Consider the following 27,985-nt stretch of genomic DNA (forward strand, 5'->3'; position numbering starts at 1 on the left):
GGGATTTCCCTCCAGAATACCAGCTGATAAAGCTTGGTATTAGTTGGGCACCCACCCAACCTTGGGTAACAAAGCGATTTTTACAAACTAATTTTCCACCTTTTGGCTGTTGCAAGTGTCAGTGGAAGCAACACCTAATTGAAATCTTTGGGAATCGAAGTTCTGACCTTCCCAACACCCTCCCTTTCTCCTTCCTTAATGGCTACACTGCAGTACTCTTGGCAACATTAAGAATCACCTGATCACCTTTATTGCTATAAACTCTAAAACGAACCGCCTCAGCCATATCAGCCAAAATATATCACCCCTCAGTAACTCAGTATCATCTCTTATTCTGCTTCTCAAAACCTAGTAGCTAGCATTTTATTCTTTGGCATATATTCACAACAGCTCTTAAAAAGCGGTTCTCTAAAAATAAATGCTGCCACTTTGTGTAATCGTGTCATGTTCAGAGTAATATCGTTCCAGGTCAGTGATCACTTCCATTCATGACTGCATATTCTTGTTGGAATAGAGTTAAATACAAGCCACACTTTGAGTTCTTCTACTAAAATATCAAACCTCAGCATCAGAAAAATAATTATTGCCTTTCTTGGCCATTTAGGATGAGAGAAGTTGACAAAGGCATCTCCAATTATAATGTTATAAAGATTTAAAGAATAACTCTTTTCTTTAATAGTAATATTTAGAATTTGCATAATATTTAAATTTTTTTTGGAGGAAACACAACATAAGTGGAAGACAAGACACAAGTCTCTTTCTGACCCTGATTTGACATCTCCCCTTAGTCTTAATGTTTGACCTTCTGGACCTCAGCTCCCCATTTGGAAAACAGGAATAAGACTAGAGATTCTACTTGTGGGGGGAGGAAGAGGTGTGATGGGAGTGGAAGTGCTTTGATGAAATAATGCTGTGTAAAAGTTCCAAAATCACTGGAACTTTTCCTTAATTTGAGCACCTACTGGGTATCCTCAGAGAAGTCATATTTACAGATTGACACCTTATTGCTGATTCTCAATTATTTTCCTTTGCCTTGGCAACGAAAATAAAATATTTCTTGGTTAAGAGGAAGAGGCAAAGGAAAACAATTTGGAACCAACAATAACGTGACAGACTATGTAAGCTGAGATCTGAAATACATCATATTCAGAATAATTGTAATATTTTCTTCTTGAAATGAAAATAATCACCATTTTTTCAATGTGACTAATAAATTTGGATTTTTTGATATCTGGTTTTGTTAACTATATGAAATATGTATGGCCAAATCTTTTGTGTTGGGTGTTCAACACATCACTATTTAATTTCTTTTTACACGTGAAATGGTTTTAAAGGATAATTGTTAACGCAATATTAGATCCACCAAAATAGATGAACGGAATATTAGTAAAACATTTCTTAAACTGAAATAAACATGTTTTAACGTATTTTGAACCTTAGGTTTAGAGATGATCAAGTTGGATTGTTTCATCGAATGCATAAATCACCTCTATTCTGTTGAGAGTCACTATGTTGATAAACAGTAGGTGTCAAGCACAGAGCAGGCGCCAGAGACACCAAAGACACCTCTGCAGAAGCAACAGAGGGATGTCCTGGGAGCACCTGGGTGGTGGTTAGGGGCTTGGGTTCTCCTTTTGGTGATTTAATGGATAAAGCCCAGTGTCTCCTTTTGCATGTCGTGCCGCACAAGAAATCACTTGATGGTTCTCTGAACAAGTTGAAAACCTTAAAAATAACTGGGAATGAAGGAAATGACAAAAATAACAGCAGCTGAAAGTTCACCTAAATTGTGTGTTTTTGCTATTATCTGGATGTTGGCAGAAGCAGAAGACTGTCACAGGGCTCAGATTTAATTTCCTGAGGGGTTTCCTTTTTTCTTTCAACATTTAGAATGAACACGTCTTTTCTCGATAATTTTGATTATAATAGGAATGGCTTGTACTCTTCTACATGTTATCATAGACATTGTGCACACATTTCTTATTTATCCTTACTCTGGACTCTTATTGAAGGGAGCTGGGGTAAGGAAAGTGGCCAAATCACCTCCAAAGAAGCCTCTCGATGACATCGGTCTTTTGCTTTTGCTTCCTGAGATGCCACACCACATCTGGTGTCCTGCATTGCCTCCCTTAAGTGTGTGCTTCAATTTGGTTATTCCTCAGGAAGCCTGGACATCTTTGAGAGAATTGGATGCTATCAGATTCCCTCAGTCAGACTTTCATCAGAACCAATGGAGCAGGATGGCAGCAGGCAGTTCTTCTGAGGACAGAAGCTTTCCCTTGGAAACATGACTGTGGATTTAATTTCTTTAGTTAGAACTATAAGAGGAAGCGCACAAAATGTTTTGTTTTGTTTTTTCATTACAATGGTTTCATTGTCAGCATCATTATCATTACAAGTCTGAGACCTTAACACGCACCAGAACCAAACTCACAGGCGCTTTATATACATTATCCCACTGAATTGTCACCACGACCTTATGGAGCAGATCCTGCTGTGAGCACAGGCCTCTGTGACTCTAAGGCCACCTTCCTCCTCTTCCAGGATCTCATCTCAGGTAAGGAACAAAAATATGGTTGAAACACAGACTACGGGCTGAGAGAAAACTCTGTGATGTCCCAGGAGTCCTCTGGGTTTGTCAGAGTCTAAATGGGCTGGAGAACTCCCCCAGCCCTGATTGGCTGGGCACTCAGAGGAAAGTAGTGTCATGTTGGTTTGTTTCTTTGTCACCCACCCCCAGGCCTTGTCAAAGAGTTTCCAGACCTGAGACAACACCTAACAGAACACTGTCTCCTGCAGCGTCTCTTTCCAAAACCGTCCCAACTCAGTGCTCTGCTGGGAGAGCCGAGAGCAGGTGCCTGTGATGTCCCCTGCAGGGATCACAGGGTGGACTCTTGGGGCTGTTGTCCAGCTGCCTCAGATATGGCAGCTTAGGCTGGGGTGATTTGCGGATCAGGCGACGAAATGTTTTTTGAGTTAACATTAAGTGCCAGGCCTCGAGCTCAGTGTCTTATGTGCGTTATACCAAAATAAGTGTTCACAGCGTTCATTATAACACTTGAGGTAGTTCCCCATCTCAACGGAAATAAATAGAACCTCCGAGAGGTTAAGAGCTTTACCCCAGTTTTCAGAGCCCAGGATTCTACTTGGGAAACCAGCCCGGGATGCGAGCTGGGCGGAGCCAACAGAAGTGCATCCTGATTCTTCGTTTGACACTGGAGCCTCAAACAAAACCAGAAGGGAGGGTAGCAGCCCAAATCTACCTGTCCTCCTCTGACATTGGAATCTAAATGCGTGTGAGCAAATACCAGTGCCTGGGAAATTTGCTACAATGCCCCAGAACACATTCATAATAATCAGACCTCCTGTCTGTTCTCTGAGAAATTAAGTAGGAGCCAGCAGCCAGCAGAGGACTTGGCCCAGCCTAGGCAGCCATAAACACTGGAGGAAAGAATAAGGAAAGAGGATGGTTCTGGCTTTTGGATTCTGCAAACCAAAAAGGAGCATTTCCTTGAAACCCAGCTGGTAGGATTAGCCCAGTCCTGAAAAGCATAGTTACTTTTTTGGTAATTTGAGGGGGGAAATACAAAGCACCTGACAGCATGAACATGAAATAATTAAATGCCTCTTGAGTTTATGATGTTGCTGTTTTACATTCAGAGAAGCTCTGAATGACAAGACGAGTTGACAGACGGAGGAGGAATATGGAATGCAGTGCCAGCCAGGACCACTGACTTTCCCACACTGTCAGTGCCATCACCGACTTCATAATATCTCGCCGCATAAAGAATCTCCAAAACTCCACTCAAGGAATAGCAACTCGGAATAAGAGAATAACTGACTCCGCTAGTCAAACGGGGGCGGATGATTGGATGGTCACTGCTGGATTTGTTGTTTTTGCATGATGAAAAATAGTATTTCCCCAACATGACTAATTCAGCGAGATTGTATTCCATGTGATAAACATCGAGCTGTATCGTTTTCAAGCCAAGGGGAATATACTGACCGTTGAGCACGCCTTAATTTAAAGCTGAGAAAACTGAGGCTCAGCCGAGGTGACACGCTAATCCTTTAGCTACTTAGCGGAAGAGTCAAGAATTGAGTCCACGGCCCCGGTTCACTTACTTGCCACCTTCTATATTCTCTCTCTCTACCTCCTTAAGTACATTTTTACCGTGAATGTACGCAATGTCTATGTGGAGCTCCAAGAAGAAGAATAAAATACCCTTCAACTTAAGAAAGTGAATGTAACCGATGTCTCTGACACCCTTCCTCTCTCCACCTCATCCCCATGGGCAACCACTTTCCTGAATTTCAAGTTAATCCTTCTCTTGTTTTTCTCCATAGCAGGCTACGTCTCTCAATTTGCAATATTTCTTTTATTATGAGAGCCAAATGCACAGATGATCCCCAAAGCACAATGGATGTTTTACAGCTCTAATACAAGATCAGAATTTTAAAGCCATAAAAATAGCCAATTAGGCTTCCAGATCAATCCTGCATTTGAACCCCATTAGTCACCAACTCACTCTCTCTGGCTGGGAGATGACAGTACAGCTTCTGACCATTAAGAACTTGCTTTTTGGCCTTTCCGCATCCTTTGATAATGTAAATTTATAAGAATAATGAGCTCCTTTGGGGGATTCTTTGTTTCTCTGAACTCATTGGACTGTACTCATTTTAATGTAGTGTTGTTTCGAAACCAGAAAACAACAACAAAACTAGACCTCCTCCCTTTTCAAGCCCTCACACTGCATACGGGGACCAACAAGAATAGTTACACTCAAACACTGTCAGTTTTAATTTCTATTCCCCTATGAAGATGAAATCTGATTGGTACCATGGCAACACGTTGCCTGGAGCATCCAATAGGTATTACTTGTGCACAATCTCGCTCACAAATTCTCTTTATAAGTGTTAGGAGAGGTGTGATCTTCTCCTAGAATGCACTAAATTAAAAAAGGCTGAAGAAAATCCAATTAGTGTTTCCAGAAGTACCTTTCCGGGGTCTGATAATATCAGATTACTGTTTCACATTTCCCCCCCCTGTATCCACTAGGTGCAGGCAAAGCATTAGACATCCTGACAAGCATCAAGTAAGTGGAGAATTGAGGCACCGCTGGGGCATGGAGGTGCAATGAACTTATGGAGTTCTGGTGTTTTTCTTTGACTTTTGATATTTCAGTTTGTTGACTTTTTCTACCTTCCTTCCTTCCTTCCTTCCTTCCTTCCAGGAAGAAGCAGTGATGTAGTATTCCTAATTCCCTGAATTGGTAGTACAGTCTTGGTGGTAAGGTTGATACCTTAGTTATAAATGATCTGTTTTCTCATTGTCTGTACCAAAACATCAGAGTTAACTATTCCCCACGTGATGTAAGAGGATGCTTCTTGAGTACCTGCCATATACTGGGTCTGATTCAGGGCATTTGTCCTTCACAACGTCTCAGCAAATTCTTCCAGGTGCCTTTCCTATGAGGTAGGGCTTGCTTTCCCCACTCCTCTGATGAAGAAATAGATGCAGACAAGTGGAGAAATGAGCCGCAGCTCAAAGTTATTAGGTGGTGGAGCCAAGATCACAACAAAGACTGTTGAATCTGAACTCTCTCTCTATTCTGTTCCTTGAGGAGGCAGGCTGCATCTCTCTCTCATCCTCTGGGTGGTCGTAGAGGTTGGAGACAAGTGTCATTGTCATTAGGCATTATGACTTTCAAATATTGTGTTATAACTTGAGAAGCAGTCTGTCATGCCCTTTACCTTAAATACCATTTGCATTAGCACCCCCCAAAATGAAATAGTAAGGTATACATCTAACAAAATATGTACAATATCTATATGAAGAAAGCTATAAAACTCTGATGAAAGAAATCAAAGAAATAAATAAATGGAAAGATATGCCATGTTCATGGAAGAAAAAAAAGAAGACCCAATATTGGCAAGATGTCAGCTCTTCCCCACTTGATCTATAGATTCAATTCAATCCCAATCAAAATCCCAGCAAGTAATTTTGTGGATATTGATAAATGAATTCTAAAGTTCATGTGGAGAGGCAAAAGACCCAGTACAACCAATATAATACTGAAGGAGAAGAACAAAGTTGGAGGACTGACCCTACCCAACTTGAAGATTTTCTATAAAGCTCCAGTAATCAAGAAGTGTGATACTGGTGAAAAATTGACAAACAGATTAATAAAACAGAATGGAAGGTCTAGAATAGACCCACATAAATGTAGTCAATTGATGTTTGACAAAGGAGCAAAGCCAGCAGAGAAAAGATAGTCTTTCCAACAAGTAGTCCTGAAACAACTAGACATCCACGTGCAAGAAAAATGGAATCTAGACACAAACCGTATAAACTTCATAAAAATTAACTTAAAATGGATCACACTAAATGCAAAATGCAACACTATAAAACCCTTAGCAGATAACATAGGAGAGAATTTAGTTGACCTTGAGTATAGTGATGACTTTTTAAGATGCAACACCAAAGGCATGATCCATAGAATAAATAATGGATAAGCTGAATTTCATTAAAATGAAAAACTTCTGCTCTGTGAAAAACACCAACAAGAAAACAAAATGACAAGCCACAGACTGAGAGAAAGTATTTGCAAAAGACATCTGATAAAGGATTATTATTCAAAATATACAAAGAACCCTTAAAACTCAACAATAAAAAAATACAACAACCCAACTCAAAAAATGGGTGGAAGACCTTAACAGACACCTCATCAAAGAAGAAATATAGATGGCAAAAAAGCATAAAAAAAGATGCTCCAGATCATATGTCATCAAGAAAATGCAAACTAAAACACCAGTGAGATACCACTATACACCTACTAGAATGGCCAAAATCCAAAACACCGATAATATCAAATGCTGGTGAGGAATTGTCATTCGTTGCTGGTGGGGATGCAAGATGGTACAGCCTCCCTGGAAGACAGCTTGGTGGTTTCTTAACAAAACTAAACATACTTTTATCATATAATCCTTGATATTTTCCTAAAGGAATTGAAAGATTTATGTCCACACAAAAACCTGCACACAAATGTTTACAGCAGCTTCATTCATAATTGCCAAAACTTGGAAGCAACCAAGATGTCCTTCAGTAGGTGAATGGATAAATAAACTGTGGTCCATCCAGACAGTGGAATATTATTCAGCACAAAAAGAGAAGAGCTCACAAGCCATGAAGAGACGTGGAGGGACCTTAAATGCATATGACTTATTTTCCTGTGGGAGCCGCCAAGTTGAGAGGAGCGTGGCCTTCTCCTCTCCCCGCCCTGGCGTGTGCTCATCCACTGATATCAGTGTACTGCAAAACGGGGGAGTCATCTGGCAAAAATGTCACTATGCCTGCTGTGTTCAAGGCTCCCATTCGACCAGATATTGTGAACTTCGTTCACACCAACTTGTGCAAAAACAACAGACAGCCCTATGCTGTCAGTGAATTAGCAGGTCATCAAACCAGTGCTGAGTCTTGGGTACCGGCAGAGCTGTGGCTCGAATTCCCAGGGTTCAAGGTGGCAGGACTCACCACTCTGGTCAGGACGCTTTTGGAAATATGTGTCCTGGGGGCCGCATGTTTGCGCCAGCCAAGACCTGGCGACGCTGGCACCGCAGAGTGAATACAACACCGAAGCGACACGCCATCTGCTCTGCACCAGCTGCCTCGGCGTTACCAGTGCTGGTCGTGTCTAAAGGTCATCGTGTTGAGGAAGTTCCTGAACTTCCTTGGGTGGTTGAAGATAAAGATGAAGGCTACAAGAAGACCAAGGAGGCTGTTTTGCTTCTGAAGAAACTTAAAGCCTGGAATGATATCCAAAAGGTCTACGCCTCTCAGCAAATGAGAGCTGGCAAAGGCAAAATGAGAAACCGTCACCGTATCCAGCGCAGGGGACCCTGCATCATCTGTAATGGGCGCGTCATCAAGGCCTTCAGAAACATCCCTGGAATTACTCTGCTTAATGCGAGCAAACCGAACCTTTTGGAACTTGCTCCTGGTGGGCATGTGCTACGTTCCTGCATTTGGACTGAAAGTGCTTTCCGCAAGTTAGAGGAGCTGCATGGCACTTGGCGTCAAGCTGCTCCCCTCAAGAGTAACTACAACCTCCCCGTGCACATGATGCTCGGTACAGACCTTAGCAGAATCTTGAAAAGCCCACAGATCCAAAGAGCTCTCCAAGCACCACGCGAGAGGATTCATCACAGAGTCCCGAAGAGGAGTCCACCGAAAAGCCTGAGAATCACGCTGAAGCTAAAGCCACATGCAAAGACCATGCGCCGGAACACCATTCTTCGCCAGGCCAAGTACCACAAAATCCGGATGGACAGGGCGGCAGCAGCACTAGAAGCCAAATCAGATGAGAAGCGGGTTCCAGGCAAGACGCCTGCGGTGGGGGGGCTTCTCTGGTGGCGCAGTGGTTGAGAATCTGCCTGCTAGTGCAGGGGACACGGGTTCGAGCCCTGGTCTGGGAAGATCCCACATGCCGCGGAGCAACTGGGCCCGTGAGCCACAACTACTGAGCCTGCGCGTCTGGAGCCTGTGCTCCGCAACAAGAGAGGCCGCGATAGTGAGAGGCCCGCGCACCGCGATGAAGAGTGGCCCCCGCTCGCTGCAACTAGAGAAAGCCCTTGCACAGAAACAAAGACCCAACACAGCAAAAAATAAATAAAATAAAATAAAATAAAAAAAGAAGTCTGTGGTGGGAAAGAAAGGAAAGAAGGCTGTTGGCATTAAGAAGCAGAAGAAGCCTTTGGTGGGAAAAAAGGCTGCAGTGACCAAGAAACCAACAGCTGCAAAGAAGCCCGCAGAAAAGAAACCCACCACAGAGGAAAAGAAGGCTGCTGTATAACCTTAAATTTGCTTATTACATAGAGGTCAAATCATTTTGGACAGCTGATTTTGAATAAAGACCTGATTTTAAAAAATGCATATGACTTAAGTGAAAGAAGCCTATCTGAGAAGCCTACAGACTGTATGATTCCAACTATATGACACCTTGCAAAGGGAAAAGCTATGGAGACAGTAAAAAGATCAGTGGCTGTCAGGGGTTGGGGGGAGGGAGGGATGAACAAGAGGAGCACGTAGGAACTTTAGGGCAGTGAAAATACTCTGTAGGATATTATAATGATGGATACATGTCATTATACATTTGTCCAAACCCACAGAGTGTACAACACCAAGAGTGAACCCCACGTAAACTATGGATTTTGAGTGATAATGATGTGTCAATATAGGTTCATCCCTGGTAACAAACGTACCATCTGGTGGAGATGTTGATACTGGGGAAAGCCATGCCTCTGTGGAGGCAGGGACTATATGGGAAACCTCCGTGCCTTCCCCTCAATTTTGCTGTGAACCTAAAACTGCTTTAAAAAATAAAGTCTATTAAAAAATGAAGAAAATATGACCACCAGTTAGAGGAATCTTACGCTTTCTTAGACTGTAGAAAATATCTCAACACTTACAATATGAATGCTAATAAGCTTGTGGAAAAAAGATTAGTTTCCATGTCTAATGGCGTGGAGACGATGTGCTTAGAAAATGTAAAGAAAATGCACATTTGTTTTCCTCATAAATGTATATTCTTTCAAAAAACGTCAAGGCTGAAAGTACTTCATGCTAAAAATATAGGTCAGTGGACAGATCAAAGTCTAAGTGGCATTTGCTGGAAGATCCCTGAGGTTTCAAAACCCTACTGGGACACCTCTGAGGTTAAGAGTCAAGATCACAACACGGGCGGTGGGCACTGGTCGTGCAGGGCAGAAGTGACCAAGGCCACACAGAGCGCTCGGGGGGAGAGCAGCTCGGATTTAATTCCGAGGTTAGGGAAAATGAATTCAAATGGGTTTACATCCATGTAAAAGAGACATAAAATGTGAATTTTGAAACCTCATTCCATAGCAAATTTAGAAACACGCTACGGGTGCCCTTCCCCTTCTCCATGTAAGACAGGAAGGAAGGAAGGAAGAAGATGGCCCACGTGGACCACTTGACACCCCCAAGTGGCAGACAGGAGGTTAAGGTCCTTTTCATTGTTTATGTGATTCTAACACAACGTGGCCACTTAGATCAGGAAATTCTTTTTCAATCAGAGAAGCAAATTCTCAGTGTGGTTAAGGAACACACTGAAGGCTACAAGGTGAGTGAAAACGTAAAAGATCATTCATGATGGAATGTCTCCACGTTGGGGTACTTTATCCATGAGAGGAGCCCTGAGCCCTGGGTTCTGGTCCCAGCTCTACCTGCTACTGGTAGTGTCACCTTTGTTAACTCACACTAACCTTTGTTAACTACTAGGGTAGGAGAGCAGGAACTGGCTAAGACAAAGATTTTGCTTTTGTTCTGCTTCTCAAGCCTACCCTTCACCACGTGGTTTATGTCTTACGTTTATGTCTCTTTCCTGAAACTTGTCCTCTTAGCCACTTCACTGATTTTCTTCTTCCTTTTATAGTCGAGAAGTTCTACCTTGCTGCCATGATTTCTCCTCCTCTAATTTGCAATCTTTACTTCTTTCCTAAGCTTGGTCCAGATGACAGCGAAGTCATCATTGCCGAGTCTAATAGACTATTCAGTTCTCGTCTTGACTGGTCCCTCATGAGCAACTCTTTTGAAATAACCGCCTTGGCTACCATATCACCGTGCTCTTCTGATTATCCCACTTCTCTCTTACTTCCTCTGCTTCACTGACTGGTCTTGGTCATCATTCTTCTAGCATTCAAATCAGTGCCTGCCATGGATAGGGACTCAACAAATGTTTGTTCAGTAAATAATGTAATAAATAATGATGGTTTTTTATTCAGGTCTTAATTAAGACATTGTAGTCCATTATTGAGAGATGTGTTGCTGGACTTTATACGGACAAAGATGTTCAGGACCCTCGAGCTTCAAGATCAAGTTCAAATCATTCCCCTCTTACTTCTGGGAGTTGGTAGTGTTACAGCACATGCACCTCATGCTCTGACTTCCTCCTCAGGGCCCAGCAGACCTGCCTCCCAAACATTTCTACGTTCAAAATCATTTCACTCATTCTTTAAGATCCAGTACCCTCTTTTCCACAAAATACCCTAGCATCTTTAAATTTGGAAAAAATGTCTTCTTCTGGGCTCACAAAACATTTCAAAAATGAAATGTTTTTCAAATGCTTTTTTTTAATAGCATCTTCACTTATCTGCATTGAGTTTTAAAAATCTGTGAATTTAAAAATCTATACGTTTATTTACTCAGTCATTTATTCCAAAAGTCTATGTTAAAAATATCTATTGCCTTTTTACATCCTAGCAGATGTGTTTTAGATTTTTTTTAATTTGAATTTTAACTCAGTGTTTTAGCTAACAAAAATCTGGTAGTACCTGCCTTCGCAGAAGCCTACACACTGGAAAGGCCTACATTTCAATGCTACCCTGGAGAACTTCACGCCCTATAAAATGGTCCAGGTGTGTGAAGTGATAATATTATGGATGTTTTAAAAGTTTTGGAGGTTTGGAGTCTCCTTAGCCTCACGGACTCTCGGACTTTTTCTACAGCTGAGTGGAAAGCTGTGGAAATTTAGAATCACAATGAAAGTGCTGACAAAACCTTCCCCAGGCAGCTCTCAGCAGGCCTGTCCTTCCGCAATCAGAAGCTCATTGTGAGCTTCAGGGAGTGAATCTCCATGTGGTTTTATACTAAGGAACGCTTACAGACCAATTGAATCAGTTGCTCCTTTTTGCTCCTGCTTGCATCTGGCTCAGTGTGATGGGATCTCATCCCTCCCGATTGCATACATATAGGCTCCCATGCATGAGTGAGCAGTACGGTGGGAAAAAAAGCCCTTTCTTAACTCAGTCAACAGGAAATGATCCCAGTTTTTTATTCCTGCTGAGTCATCAAGAAAATATTAGCCTCCATGTCTAAGGACTGTTTCAAAACTCAGTCTAACTCCAAGCTGCCCAATGAATGTAAAAAATTTCTAGACTCGACTGTATGCTCTGTGATGGCACAAGTTTGTCATAGAGAAGAGGTTTCATAGTGAAAACTATTTCATTGGTTGTGGGCGCTTCCCTCATTCACCCACCCAATCAGAATCGGGTCAGAAAATCCTGATCGTGTAACTGTGTCTGTGGCTTCCTAGAAAAAAAAAAAGTTATTTAGGAAAATACCATAGTAAGCCACTTTCGAATTTTTTATTAAGTTGACCTCACTTTGACTCTGCTCAGCAAGGATTTGGGTTACTATTCACGGTAGTTATTTTTAGTTTTTAGAAATGACAATTACAGTATGTCGATATTCAAAGTAAATACCTGCTCTGAGTTTGGGGTAAAGGTCAGGTGAGTGGGCTGCTGTTTCCTTTGTAAACAAACAAAAATCCCCAAAGAGCGTTGCTCACCACCCAGCTCTACAGGGATTCAGTCATTAGTCACCGCAGAGCTGAGGGACAGTGCATCCTGGGAGAGATTCAGGGTGAAGTCAGGATGAGACGCTCTGTGCTTTGCAAAAACAGTCCCCTAGATAGTTAGATGTGTATCTCAGGAAGAATGTTAATGAACCCAGATTCTTGCATCTTCTATACATAGAAAAGCACTGAAATCATTAACTTGAGATAGCTGTTCTTCTTGACCAGCGTACCATTTTACCAGGATGTATGCTGGACTACACACATTCCCAGCCAAAAATCATATCCATCCTGGTTCCTTTCCTACCGCTTTGGAAGAGTTTCCTCGGAGCTAACATTATCTAAATTTATTTATCACCCTGAATAAAACTTAAACTCACAACTCCTACGTTGTACTTTTTTTTTTTTTTAAGTTGACGCCTTGAAGGTACGAAGCACTGAAAAATTATTGAAATATTTGGGGAGGTTGGAGGTTGGCAAACAAGGAAGCCACAAGAAAGGCGAAGGAACGGTGAGTGTTTGGGGACATCATTCATTGCAGACAGCCCTTATGCCTGTTTGCTTCTCTGTTGCACCAACCGCTCCGCAACTTTCCGCCAGGTCCCTGCTCTCCCAAGCCAGGCCTGTGCGATTATTCGCATCTGTTCACCCGCTACCCTCACCCCACCCAGTCTATCACCCAGTGCCTGAACAAGCACGCACCCATGCTCACTCACATCTCACCGAGGAGAGGGAGAGAGAAGGAATACTGAGTGGAAAAATACCAAGATTTGTGCTTGATTATTGGAGATAATTAAGTAGGACCTAAAAATAGTCGGGCCCTTATTTCATATTATGTTCAAAATGATTCAAATTCAAAACTATTCACAGCTGTGCTGGGGGCTGCTACCATACAGAGTTGATTTCAAGCACTTGAATCAACGATCAGCAAATGAAGCTTCTCTCTGTTCTTCTAAGTATAACTTGGAGTGGTACCATGACTCAGAGGCTATCGAATGTGAAATAAAGGGATCAATAATATCATTACCCTCATGACACCCACCGTTTATTCTGCCAATACTTTTCAATAGAGGGGAGCAGTGTGGCCAACAGGCTCTGTCGGGTGTGTGAGCCTCTCCTTACAAAGATGTTGATGATGATGAGTCTTTAAAATTCAACTCCATATATGCATTGAGTAAGCAGACTGGCAGTTTACTATTTTATTGACTGACTTATTGATAACCCCCAAATACTGAACGATGCAGAAACAGGCTGAAAAGTGAGACGTACAGAAAAATATGTGTATTTTTCAAGTATATATGCAGGATTTACCCTGCTACTAGAAATATTTTTCAAATATGAGGAACGAATCTAATCCTGTGCCACAAGTAACACCAACAATCCCATTGCTTTGAGACTGCTATCCACCAGCAGCATTGCTGGACAGACAGGTGTAGACAAAACCACCGGCCTACCTCTTCTGTGTTCATTCATGTTGCTGTCTTTTCTTTAGTGAACGTGACAAAATGTTAGGCTTCACTTGTGACCCAGCTCAAAGGCCGCTCTTTTTATGAAAACTTCCCTGATTCTTCCAACATTCCCTGACGTCACAGACGGCACCGCATTTCTACTTTCTGTGTATCATTTTGTTTCTTTCTTTCTCTTTCTTTCTTTCTTTCTTCCTTCCTTCCTTTCTTTCTTTCTTCTTTCCTTTCTTTTTTTTACTGAAGTATAGTTGATTTACAATGTTGCACCAATCTCTGCTGTACAGCAAAGTGACTCAGTTATACACATACATACATTCTTTTTTTATATTCTTTTCCATTATGGTTTATCACAGGAGATTGGATATAGTTCCCTGTGCTCTACAGTAGGACCTTGGTGTTTATCCATTCTAAATGTAATCCTTTGCATCTACCAACCCCAAACTCACAGGCCAACCCTCTCCCTCCCCGCTCCCCCTTGGCAACCCAAGTCTGTTCTCTATGTCTATGAGTCTGTTTCTGTTTCGTAGATAGGTTCATTTGTGCCATATTTTAGATTCCACATATAAGTGACATCATACGGTTATTTGTCTTTCTCTTTCTGACTTACTTCACTGAGTATGATAATCTCTAGTTGCGTCCATGTTGCTGCAACTGGCATTATTTCATTCTTTTTTATGGCTGAGTAGTATTCCATTGTATACCACATCTTCTTTATCCATTCATCTGTTGATGGACATTTAGGTTGTTTCCATGTTTTGGCTATTGTGATCTGTATCATTTTCTATAAGAGATCATTTTATGTCACCAAAGGGCCTTAACATGGCCACCAACAGTATAGAGCACATTGAATAATAACAATTTTTTGGTCTTTCTTTTCCATTAGGTTGAATTCTTTGAGAGCAGGGGCTATGCCATTTGGTTTTGTATCAAGTACACCTAGCCTAGGGCTTTGTCACCCAGCAGACATTCATTCTTTCTTTTATTCAACAAATATCCACCAACTGCTTATAATGGGCCCAGAGCAGAGGGTCCATGCAGCCGGGAAGTAACGCGTGCCAGCCTTTGCTGTGACATCATCAACTGCATCAGCCTCTGCGGAATTTGTCAGCACCTGGGAGAGAGGACGTGCTGTCTTTTTTTAATACCCAGTGGGCCTTCACACTAAATACTATTGAATACATTTAACATATCCATAACGCCAAAAGACATTACAACTGTCCAGTGTAAAGGCTGCTGTTTTATAATTTTTGTGTGGTTTAGCTCTTTAAAAGTTTTCTTGGGTCAGATTTTTTGTTATGTGTTTTGAGGAACCTATGTCTACTTTCCTAACAATTTTGGTTCAAATTAAAAGTCTTTGATGAAGCTGTTCTTAAAATTTTGTTTCGTCAATAATGAGCTGCTGCTTAATAGAATAGGTTTAATAAAGTTTATATGGTGGGTACAATGAAGTAACAAGGGAAGAAACTAGGACACTTCTTGGAATTACGCCCTTCCTATTGCAATGGGCACCATTAAGAGCTCTTTCCCAAATCTCAAAAGATTTGTCCCATTCCCAGCCCTTGTCACATTTATTGCCCTCACTGACTTCCTGTGCATTTGGATCAGAAAGTTGAGACACTGCAGAACTCTCAAGAAATGTACTTTAAAATTGCCAGTTTGACATTACGTATCAAAAGCCTTCACGCCCGCAAGCTTGCCCTCAAATCCACCCATTTCACTTTAGGTATTTAACTAAGGCTGCAAAGATTTTCTTAATGTGTTTATAATAGGATTATCATAGGATTATTGATTATGGTGACTATAGATGAAAACTTATCATTTCGAAAACAGGGAGTTAGTGGAAAAGAAAAATATAATCCATGTGCTAGTAAATTATGCAGTAGTGAGAAATGATGCAGAATTACATACATCGTCATGGACATATATTCATGATGTACTGCCAGAAAAGAGGAGGTTACAAAATAGTATCCATATTTTAATTCTATTTTAATGTAATATATACGAAACATGAAAGAACTCGATAAGCACTAAAATATAATTCATTGTGGTAATATGGTAGCAGGTGATATGGGACAATTTTTAAAAAAATAAAGATTAGAGTTATCACGGTGTGCTTGTTTATGTGTGATGGCAATGACCCAGTAGAAAGGAGAAATTGATAATACAGGAGAGAGAGAGAGGATAATTTCACGAACACGATGCTTATGTAGGTGAGAGGGCACGGGATCCAGCGCAGAAGAAGAGGGGTCAAGAGATGGGAGCTGGTGCCGCTTACCCATGGTAAATGGAGGGAAGCCGGGTGATGGGTGCAGGAGGAGGTGGGGTTAGCGGTGGGAAAATAAAGCCGTTCTTATTTCACTGCTTCTGTCTTCTCACTGACATAGGAAGTGAAAGCAGTGGTTTGAAGTGATGGAGGCAGGTGGTTGGAAGTGTGAGGACACAGAAGAAGGAAGGAAACAGACAGTTTTGTAGCAGGAGAGTGAATTTCAAGGAGAAACAATGTCGGATGCTTGACAGTGCTGAGTGACCACTTGAGATCTGTGGTCAGACGTTTCAGAGAGATGCATCAGTTGCCAAACTCGGCTGCCTGGATGTATTTAAGATGACACAGTCTCCATGGTCTAAAATGCGTGCGTTCGTCTCATACGATAGTCTTTCAGGCTTTCACTCAGAAACAGCTGTAACTAGCTTGATGATCAAATCTCTTAGGTGGAAGCAGGCAAAAGGAGCCCAGCAGAGTGGGGGCGCGTGTGCCAGTTACCTGGCAGGAGGGGTCCCCAGCTCCTTGACTCCAGCTTCCCGCTAGGTTCTGCCTGGAGGTGGCAGTGGGCGGAGCTTGGAAAGTGGGAGGCGAGGAAAGGACACATTTTTCTGGCTTCCTGCTCAGATCAGCATCCAGTTAGTCTTGGACTTCTCCAGCCACCAGCCCTCGGCTCTTTGGGGCCCGCCGGACGCAGCCTCACCGCGGCGGGGGAAGCAGCAGCTGGGACGGGGCCCTCAGCAGTAAGATGGTTTCTGTGAGCGTCGCTCCATCCCTGCCTGGTAGCCTCTGCAGCGGGTAGGCTGGCCCCTCTGGTCACCCAGCACTCGCCAGGTTGGGCCCCTCCCCAGAGACCTGGGCACACGTCCCTGATTCTTCTGGCCCCCGGGCTGGGAGCTGCTTCCTTTAATGAAGAATCCCAGACTTGTATAAGCATCCTCTTTTTGTCCGCTTATCTTCCTGTGGAGTAGATTCCCTGATTTAAATCCCTTCTTTCTGAGATACCTAACCTGTTTTGTGTTCCTGGTTGGGGATGATATTCTAATGGACACACAAAAAGCAAGACACAGCAGCTGATGATCGGAGATGAAACAGCAAAAGTCCCAGGGTGGTGGGAGGACATTAAAGTATGTGCATAAGCTCTTGGCAAGGGCTGTGCAAGGAAGAGCCAAGGGGCAGGTGCAGCCCTCCGACCCGCAGCGTCCTCGGACCAGACACCGGGGGGCAGGAGAGGGGTCCCAACGCTACGTGATTGGAAACGCACTGCCCACTGATCTACGTTTTCCAAAGCTATCAGTATAGATTTCATAGAAACAACTCTTTTCACACTCGTATTTCATCAGTTTAAATGCTAATTAAGCGAAATGACTACCAGAACCAGAACCTTGAGATAAGCAGCTTCAGAAGACCAGACTGACCCTTGCTAAGTGTTCAGCTCAACTTGAGGAGACAACTGGGCCTGTGGACCCAAGATCGCCCGGTTGGCGTAGACGTTCAACGCACTAAGGGCATCAGGAAGAACATTCTGCAGAGGGAACGGAGAACTGCCTGCCCAGCGCTGGAGAGGAGAGCTTTTGCCGCATCCGTTTTGGGATAGCGAGCAGCCTTCCCGGTGGGATGGTGGAGCCTCAGGGTGCACTGGTGAGCGGGGCTGGTACGGATCAGAGACCCACGCGTCGGGTGGTGACGGGCTAGACGCCCATGACGGTGCCTTCCACGTAGTGTCCGTGATGCAGCGTGAACTGCCCTCTAGTGAAGAACGGGCTCAAGCAGGGGCTGTGTGGTCCCTCTGTGCGGGACGGGGACCTAGACCTGCTCTCGTTTTCCCTCATCCCATCTAGAAGACGGAACAGCTTTTCTGGAATACACCCGGATGAGTTAGGCCTTTCTAAATATGTTCTGCCACGTTGTTTATAATGTCACGTTACAAACTTTTAATAAAAAGTGAATTGTTTTTAGGACAAATTTTACAGCCCTTCACGCACCATCATGCACACAATAGACATTCGATAGATGTGTTAATGAACTTAACGAAAATAGCAACGGAAAAACAGACAGATCAAAAGGGACAGGACACAGTCCCACTCACAGGCTGACACTCTCCCCGGCATTCTCCCTCCCCTGCAGAAATCCACGGGTGGAGCCGGGTGCAGAGACAGGAAGTCGGCACACAGGACTTGGGCCTGGGGGTCGATGGGTTCCCTCTCTAACCTCAGCCTCGGGAGGGTAGCCGGGCGTGGCTCCACCTGCTTTACCATAAAATGGAGCAACTGGAAATCCAATGATTTAATTTAGGTCTTAAACATCCTCATCAGAATGTGACAAAGGAGGCAGTTGTCACACTCAAGGTGTCTCCTACCGTGGTTGGCTGGGGACGGTGTTTGTTTAAGGAGAGCCCCTTAACTTCTGACTTCCCTGTAGTCTCGTGGGATGCAAGACAGGAAAAGAATAATTAGAAACTTCTTCCAGCCCCCTTTGCTTAATTCCGTTCACGAAGTATTCGGGTTAAACTGTCGGCAAAACGGGCAACCATGGGGGTTTTGGACACGAAGAAATCGGAATCGAGGTAGGTGTAGGTATCTCTTCCTGCTGGGCAAAGCTCTCCTGGGCACACGGCCTGTGGGAAAGCACTTGTTCCTAACTCACTCTGTGCACCGCAGCTTAAATACCCAGGGAGTGTAAAATGCGACTTTCCAACAACGGCAGGTAGAGGTGGAAATTGGAAATGAAGAACTAAAGCCGTCCGGAAAAAGCGGAAACAACTGCGCCGCTAGGTAGGCACCCACTTGCATCTGGTGAGGGCCTGATTTCTTCTGTTTACCTGGACGGCTCCTCCCAGGAAGCGCTGTTCGTACACGGAGGCTCTGTGGCGCGGGCGTGCACACCTGGCCGTCAGAGCCCGGTGACCGTGCTGCGCGCAGCCTGGGCCGCGGTTCACCCGTTCTGGCCGAGAAGCTTTCACGGCGTGTGCGCGGTGACCCCGCACGGCGCCCCGGCCGCTCCGAGGAGCGCGGGCTCCCCCCCACCCGGGCTCCCCCCCCTCCCCCCCCCCCCACATGGCGCGGCTCTTGAGCATCGCTGCCCTATAGGCAGGGCCTGCGGACACCGGTACCCGCGGTACCCGCACGCGTCAGTATCCTCTCTGCCAGCCGGTCCACACAGCCAAAGACGAGTGCTCGGAGCATCACAAAGCTGAAAGTGACTCCAGAGACCCTCCAGCCCAGCCAGCCCTTGTATAAGGAGGGGTAACTTCGGTCTGTAGAAGGTAGTTAACCTTCTACCTTTGCTTGCACCATCTATAAGAGATAGAATCAAATGTCCTGGATGGGTTTGAGATGTCGCTTGAAAATAGGACTGACAGGCCTTGGACCGCGTCTTACATCTCTAAACACAGAGAGGGCTGCATCCTCTACACGGAGACTAACAGCGCGCTTTGCCCGTCTCTGCTTACCACCCACAGTCCTTCTACATCTCTCTGCCCCTCCTCCTGTCCTCCTGCCTGCCTGGCTCTCTCGCTCTCTCTCTCCAGGTGGGGAAATGGGATTGCACTGGAAACGTAACGCAGTGCAAACTGGAAGCTCCAAGCACAGGCTGCCGTGCTGGCTTACGTTCCACGTGCTGTCTTAGTTGTGCGGGTAGAGTTGAGGCTCCCTGAGTATTTCTTGCTCTCCAGAGACAGATGTTCCTAGGGAAACGCCAGAGCCAATGAAGAGCAGCAATTCTGTCAAAGGTGGCAGTGTGGAGTGGAAAGAACTGGATATTCGTGTTCAAGTTTCTGCTCGGCCCTGATTCCTGGTCTCAGAACAGGAGCTGAATTCTCCTTCCTGGGACAGGACAAACTGAGAAACAATTACGCTTTACTTAGCTCTCCACCGAGCCTGTCGGCCTCCAGTACAGCGAGGCCTCTCTGACTTAATTATTCAATAAGTAAGGAGCCCTGAGAAAGGGTTTTCACAGCCGACAGGGTTTTAGGGCTATACCAACTTCCACAAGGGGAATACAATTTTTCAGCATCAGTTTTAAATGTCGTACTTCTTCTTGTTTGATTTTTTAATTGGTTTTAAAAGAGTGTCCATCAGAGAGCAGTAGATGGTTAAAATTGGATTAAAAAAGCATTTTTCTTTCTGTCCTAAAAATAATAATTTTAGACATAGTCATTTATGGAAATCACTTGCAGACTTAGGACCACTCTTACCTGCTAAATAAAAATATTTTGAAGATTTAACTTCAGAGCTATTTGCAAATACCTCACAGCTTTCATGCCACTGATTATGTGCATTCATTGCAGAAAGTTGTGCTTTTACATATAAATCTTAAGAATCTTTTACCATAAAGATATGTGAAAATAGATGTCAGACTAGGTTCTATCACATTCATTTTTCTTTTCCTAGAGAGGAAAGGCTCAGTTCTTATAATTCACATCAGTTTAATTTATAAGCTGGTTCATTTGTAAGTGGGGTCATCTGTCAGCAGAGGGTTGAATTTAGAAGCTCTCTCTGCAGATGAGTTTCTCCTCAAAATGCAAGAGGATTGAGATGGCATTGCCTGAGCTGGTCTTCGTTTGCTGGAGGTTTTGTGGTGCTTGTTTGCTGTCAGGTATTTCCTCTCTTTGGTCTTTTAACACAACTTTCTGCCCATCTCCCTGCTTAAAAAATGGCAACCATAAGATCAGCTCAGTGGCCCTATTCCTCATCCTGTGCTCAGTGACTTGCGTTGATCCTAGTGATCTTTGGATCTAACTGTCTTTTGACCACCTTGGGAGTGACACAGGACATATTTTCCCCACGGCTCTCTGATTTTGACAGCAAGGCTTGCCTTGGCCAAGGACGAGGTCCCGCTCCCAAAGTCTGTAGCAAACCTGATGCAACAGTGAGCTTAGCCGCTAAGCTGGGGACACCAGGCGTCAGGGAAGAGCCACAACTCCAAGAAACACATGTTTTGATTCCTATGTTTAGGATGAATAATCTGATAAAGACAAAGAATTGTCTTTTCTCTATGTTTTTTTTTTCTATAAAACTTTACATAAAGCTCTCAAACGGAAAATGTGATCTCATTTTCTCACACCCTCCCTCTCCTTTCCTTCTCCATCTCCATCATCTTTAGGATAAGAACTTCTCTGTGATGTTGCAGATCTTTTAGGAAACTAGCAGAGACCCTCAGGAATCTCGGGCCACACAGGAAGGTGGCTTGCCACACTCCTCACTTGTGCCTGGGGTTTTCTCTTCCAGAGAGTTCTCAGGTGTGTAACTATACCAAGGGGGGTGCCAAGTTCTTCTGGAGATGAGAATTTGACAGAGATTCAATTCGATGTTGACTTTGAATTTGTATCCTCACATACAGACCACCTCCTGATGCACATGCCTGGCCCCGTAAGTTTACTGAGCATTCACGGACGCAGCAGTAGAAGAGCACTGTCAAGGAGTTTGGAGATCATCTAGTTTAGTTTGAGAAACTGGGACCCAGAGAGGTTAAGTGGCTTGTACCAGGTCTCACAGCGAGGAAGTGAGATAAGCAAAGCCGGAGCTTCCCTGTGCAGTGTGTGGTGTCTCACGTCTGAAGAGGCTCGTCCACGGATAATTCACATGGGGGAGGTGGATAAATCTCGCCTCCCCCAAGCTTTTCTCCTCTGCTTCTGTGCTAACACCCATTTTCTCGTTCTTCCATTTTGCTTACTAGCATGGGAGACTCCCACCCCATGGACCTCTTTGACTCCTTTCTCAAACTTCTTGGACTGAAGCTATTCTCGTGTGCAACCAGGGCTGGGCCAGGAATTCATAAATCAGCAGCCCACTGGCTTCCAGCACACAGTCTATCTCTCTTTTCCTGTAATACGCCTCCCCCTCCCTCCAATTAGTAAAGTACCCAGCCCAGGCTTATGTGCTCCTTGCTCTAAAAAGTTATAAGGACCTTGTAGAGATTCCCCAGACTAAGCAGATCAGATTAGAGGATGGCCCAGTACATACAGCAAGTCACAGCAAGGCTCTGCTGAGACTGAAACAAAACGAGCACATTACAGAGCGTTACCTGTTTAGTTACAGGATTGACAAATTACCAGGAAACTATGCAGAAAATGTTACCTATCCATCCTCCCCCACCCATGTAGTCACCTCTCTACCCACTGGTCTGTCCAATCTGCTTCTAGAAAAGATTTCAGCAGCAGGCCCTAAGGAAACGTCGGAGCGGATCTGTTATCAATGGAATCGTCTTACGGATGAGATGATCAAACAAGACGGCAAAACCCCAAAATATTAACCTGACTGTAATATTCATTTTATAAAACTTAGTACTACATAAACAATACATTATTAAATACTGACAACATTTTCCCATATGACCTTCTTTTTAAAAATATTAAGGTAATCTTTATCATTTCCTTTAATCTCTCTCCTTTTGTGTCCTAATATCAAAAAGAAATGGTGGCAATTACCCTAATATTCAAATATGTATTATATATATAAATTTATACATAAAATATATATAATATATGTAATAGTTAATATACATACAACATTAGAGAGGGCTATAGGTCTTTTCTCAAATTTTTGGAAATTATCATACAAGCCAGAAAGCTTCAGTGGATTCTGTTCTCATATTGAGCAAGTGTAAAATCGTAAGGATTTTTTTTCCTACTCGGAGGGCAGCTTGAGGGCAAAAAAGTCTTTCAGTAAATTACCCATGATAAGTGATGGCGAAGAAGAAAATAGGCATCATTCACAAATACAGGTGTCAAGCGGCCGACAATAATACGGAGCACCGTGACCTGCGTCAAAGGGTATTGGAACGGTCCTCGGGTTGTGAGAAAAGGAGCCGACCACCTTTCCCCAAATGCGGAAAGTGAATCGCAAGCCCTTACCTTGGAGGGCCTGCAGGCTGTGAGTCTGTACGATGATGCAGAGCTGCAGCACCAGCTGGGGAGCACTCTCCAGGAACGTGGCAAGCAGGTGTAGCATGCTCACGTCCGCGTACTCGTAGACCATCTTCCAGTAAAACCTCCACCGGTCATTCTCTCCGCTCTGTCGACTTCGAATACCTAGGTATATCGTGTGGAAATACCTAGAAAGGAAACACAGAGAAAAAGAAAGACCGGAGTGATAACTAATCCTTCAAACACCAGGGCTGTTTTTTCTCTTCTGCAAACCACCATATGTGTGCAAGCACATCCAGGAAACAACTACCTTAGTGGCTTATCACTTAAGGCCCCAAGTTGGCCCTTACTCTTAAAGGTTCACTTTGAGGAGTCACTGCAATTTTCGCCTTCATTAAAGGCATTCCATTGCACTGTAATATGAAGAGGGAGGTGAGACACAGGTGTAGAAGGGATTTGCTACTTTGATAATCTACAGACACCCTTCCTGGTCAGTTCCATCATGTGCTCAATGGTCCTCAGCAGATGGATGTCCCCAAGGGCATGATGCCAGTCAAGTTCCAGGACGTATGTGTTTGTAAACCCTCCTGATGCCCTTTTAAAAAACTTTTACTATTGAAAATTTCAAAGCTATACAAAAGAAGAAAAAAACAGTGTATTGAATCCATAATAAAATTACCCCACCGCTTGAAGAAAATTTCCTGATAATAATCACCAGTGTGGTAATCTTAAGTACTGCATATTAATTTTCCAGAAGTGTTTGGAAAAGTATGAGAATGAAAACAAGCTTGGCAATCCTGAAAGCCAGTGCCATTTCCCGTTGGGTGTGAAGGATGCTGTCTCTGAATGGTCATCACATTTGATTCTGACAAACTTGTATTTGTTCTTTAATACCATGAAAAGAAGTCAAATTATCCTATGGAGAGAAAAGACCAGAGGGTATAGATACTACAAAGAACGTAAAGTGACATAGTCCTTGATCTAATTAGTGCTCTGGCTTTCTTGTTCTTTGGGTCATGATGTGCTCATTCCTTGTGAATAGTGATGAAGTCCTCAGGATCGGGTCCTTGAGTAACAGGCCAGCGCTGTTAGGGAGACAGTTTCTGAAACTGGTGCTCCTGCATCACCTTTGCTTCTGGTTCATCCCCTGAGGGTCACATTGAACAAATCCAATTCACCTTTTCTACACAACCTTTCTAATACTGGAAGACACCTCAGAGTCCCCAGAGATTTCCACTTTCCTCCCCTCCCTTCCAAAACTCCTAGTGTCCCCAGCCAGGTGTCCCATGACCCCCCAAGTCTCCTGACACCCTGGTCACTCTCTGAACATGCTTCAATTTCTCCTTCACAGCACTTGGTACTTTAATTACTTCTAAATGTAATATGTATATATACAATGGAATATTACTCAGTTATTAAAAAGAACGAAATAATGCCACTTGCAGCAACATGGATGGACCTGGAGATTATCATACTAAGCAAAGTAAGTCAGACAGAGAAAGACAAATACCACATGATACTGAAACGGAGCAGGACCCTATTGTTCTTCGCCCCCGCCCCGCCCCCTCCCCCATGTCCTCCGCCTGCCTTTTGTCTGTGGAAGAAAATTAGCCAAAGAATACGTTTAATCAGAGAAGTGAGAAAATGCGTAAACAAAGGAAAACAGTCCAAGGAGACCAAATAATAATAGTTTAGTCCTTAAGCATAGTCAAGGACCTGTAGTTCCTCCTTAAGGAGGGCTATAGATAACATTCTGAGCCGTATCCTGTGAGCTGTCTTACAGATACTGAAACCCCCTCCAGGTGGAAGAAGGTAACTACATGATGACCAGGCTGTAGCCATGACGTAAGCTGCCATAATTCCAAGAACTGGCCTCAAAGAAATGGAAACAAACCGACCCTGGAACTGAAGATTACCTGTACCTAAAACAATCGAGATGACGCTGGTCAGACCGCCGATGACCAATTTCAAGATGCCCGTCAGAGCTGCCTGTGCTGTTTCTGTGTGTAGCCCCTCCCTCTGTCTATAAAAGCTCTTGCTCCTTGAGTGTCAGGGGGGGAGTCGGCCTTTGGACAGGCGTCCGCCCTTCCCCCTGGGTGCCGGCCTCCGAAATAAAGCAACCTTTCCTTTCCTACCAACACTTGTCTCTCGAGAATTGACTTTTGAGTGGCGTAACAATATCACTTCTATGCGGAATCTTAAAAAAATGACACAAATGAACTTATTTACAAAACAGAAACAGACTCACAGACACAGAGGACGAACTTATGTTACTGGGGGGGATAGGGGGGGAGGGATAGATTGGGAGTTTGGGATTGACATGTACACACGGCTATATTTAAAATAGATAACCAGCAAGGACCTGCTGTACAGCACAGGGAACTCTGCTCAATATTATGTAACAACCTAAATGGGAAAAGGATTTGAAAAAGAATAGATACATGTGTACAAATAACTGAATCACTTTGCTGTACACCTGAAACTAACACAACACTGTTAATCAACTATACTCCAGTATAAAATAAAAATTTAAAAAATAAATAAAAATTAAAAATTAAAATAATAATATGGATTTATGTTATATTTTCCCTCCCTGTGAATCTAAAGCTTTCCTCTGCTATAAGTGTCTTGATCAAGTTGACGGTAGGTCAACATTCCGAAGCTGCTTTGCCACAGTTTTTACTGATTTATGTGAAATTGGTTTGTATATTTTCCTTTGTGTTCCATTTCATTCATTTCTTCCATGAATAATATTTGAAAATTTGATTCTGGAACAGAAATAAAAGGTGATTTTGTTTTCCCATCACAGTATTATGGCACAGGACAGTGGCAGGGGGAAGGTAGGGGTTACCAGAGCCGCAGGGGCTGGTTTAACACCTATACATCACTGAATACAAAGGTTGCCTTCTTGCTTGAAGAAAGTTGACCAGAAAGTCAAAGTCCTTATAATAATTTTATCTGACTACTTAAAAATTCCAAGGTTACCCCAAAACACACGCATTATATATATAATATATACTTATACAAGCATTATATATATGGGTAACATGAATGTACAAAAGATTTCAGAATTTGAAAAATTCAGAACATGCAAAAATTTCCAAAAAAGCCCAAGGGAACTACATATGTAAAGACACAAAGATGGGGAAAATGCCCTGTATTCTGATAAGAAGTGTATTTGCATATGTAGCGCTCTTGGCCTGAAATGCATTTTGCACATTCACATTACCTTTTCTTAGAATGACCTTATCTCTTTTCTCCACTAGGGAAACTTGCAGTTGTGGTTTAAAACTCTGCTAATGTATCTCACCTCAGAAGACCTTTCTTGATGACCCCAACCGAGAATCATTCCCTGCACCCGACTTGTGCATGCCGCCAACACGGAAGCTATCTCACTGGGTGGGTTTATCTGTTTCTGTGTTGGCTTCTGTTCCAGACCTCCAAGGCTGGAGGGTCTCACTCATCACTGAAGCTCACCATTGAGCACTATTTTCTGTTCACGGTGGGATTCACCAAAGTGTGTTAAATTGAATTGGGGGGAAAGTCTCAAATTCTATTTCTTTATAATTAGTTATTTTCATGAGACGGACCAAGAGCCTACATCATATCAGTTTTTGCTTCCAGCTGGAAGCACACAATGGTTTATGCTATTTAACAGACATTAGCTCTATTAGGAGTATTACACAGTATCAGGAGAGTTTTCTACTTTGTCTAAATCAGCAGTGATGGACATCAGGAGTCTTATGCCCACAGCTCAGTCAGCTTGGGCTTTTCTCAAGTTTGTGCTCTGAAAAACGATGACAATAGGGGGCTTCCCTGGTGGCGCAGTGGTTGAGAATATGCCTGCTAATGCAGGGGACACGGGTTCGAGCCCTGGTCTGGGAGGATCCCACGTGCCGCGGAGCAACTAGGCCTGTGAGCCACAACTACTGAGCCTGCGCATCTGGAGCCTGTGCTCCGCAACAAGAGAGGCCGCGATAGTGAGAGGCCCGCGATGAAGAGTGTCCCCCGCTTGCCACAACTAGAGAAAGCCCTCGCAGAGAAACGAAGACCCAACACAGCCAAAAATAAATAAATAAATAAATAAATAAATAAATAAGTAAATTTTAAAAAAAACAACAAAAAAAAACGATGACAATAAAGAGCCTTTGCGATCACAATTGGTTCTCTTCCATCTTGTCAATATTTAAATGGTTAACCACAATTTGTCACATTATTATTTTGTTTCCGCCATCTTCTTTATCAGCTGCCGGAAGGGAAGGTTGGAAGAGAAGAGGCCCAATGGATGTGCGTAGAAATGCGGACCATGAGACACAACTGTTCCCACCAGTTCCTCACACCACATGGTGAGAAAATGTTGCCCCACATGTATGTGGGATGAAAACACAAATTTGTACTTCAGTGTCACGTTCTTTCCCCTCTGCCACGGCTATCTCCTGTGTGGGCTGTGTGGACACCAGCCCTCCAGCTGTAGAGCGAGTCCCTGAGAGAGGTCTTCAGGGCTTCAGCTCTTGTTCCACGTTTGACCTGTATCATGCAATTCCACGTCGTGCTTCCCCAGAGGTTTGACTCCAGGGAGATCTGGTTTCATAATAATTTACTTCTCAGGGCAGGGAATTTTGTCCACGTTGACAAACAGCCCCAAACACCTCTCACCTAACTGGTAATACCAGCTGTTCTAGACACAGAACATCAATGCAGAAAGCAAAGGAAGACTGGTCATATTTGTCATTCAGTTCTAACACATGGGGACAGATGAGGGATTATTCAAAGAAGCTAGACTATTGTGTTTTTTAATCTAGTAAACTGCATAGGGAATTGAGAAATAAATATAAAAGAATAAGCTCATGAGTTCTTTTCCACAGAAATTTAGAATGACATGAAGAAGGACTTGTGTTCCAGTGAAAAGTCACTGTGTTCCAGAAACAGGAGCAAAACTGTCAAGTTAACTCTTCTGTGCAGGTGTTTTGGTTTGTCTGTGTTTTTAATAGCTACCAGGACAGGAGCCTTGGAGTGACTT

General features: G+C 43.5%; 1 protein-coding gene and 1 pseudogene across 1 annotated transcript in view; one reads left to right on the forward strand and one right to left on the reverse strand.

Moving 5' to 3' along the window:
* XKR4 (XK related 4) overlaps positions 1 to 27,985 on the reverse strand; it is a 354,257-nt gene that overhangs the window by 109,368 nt on the left and 216,904 nt on the right. Inside the window, exon 2 of the mRNA XM_059902136.1 lies at positions 22,954 to 23,153. Within this exon, the coding sequence (XP_059758119.1) occupies positions 22,954 to 23,153 (200 nt within the window). The remainder of the gene's footprint in view (positions 1 to 22,953; positions 23,154 to 27,985) is intronic.
* On the forward strand, positions 7,218 to 8,852 carry LOC132352085 (large ribosomal subunit protein uL4-like; annotated as a pseudogene).

The sequence above is a fragment of the Balaenoptera ricei genome, chromosome 17, assembly GCF_028023285.1.
Source record: "Balaenoptera ricei isolate mBalRic1 chromosome 17, mBalRic1.hap2, whole genome shotgun sequence".
Taxonomy (NCBI): Eukaryota; Metazoa; Chordata; class Mammalia; order Artiodactyla; family Balaenopteridae; genus Balaenoptera; species Balaenoptera ricei.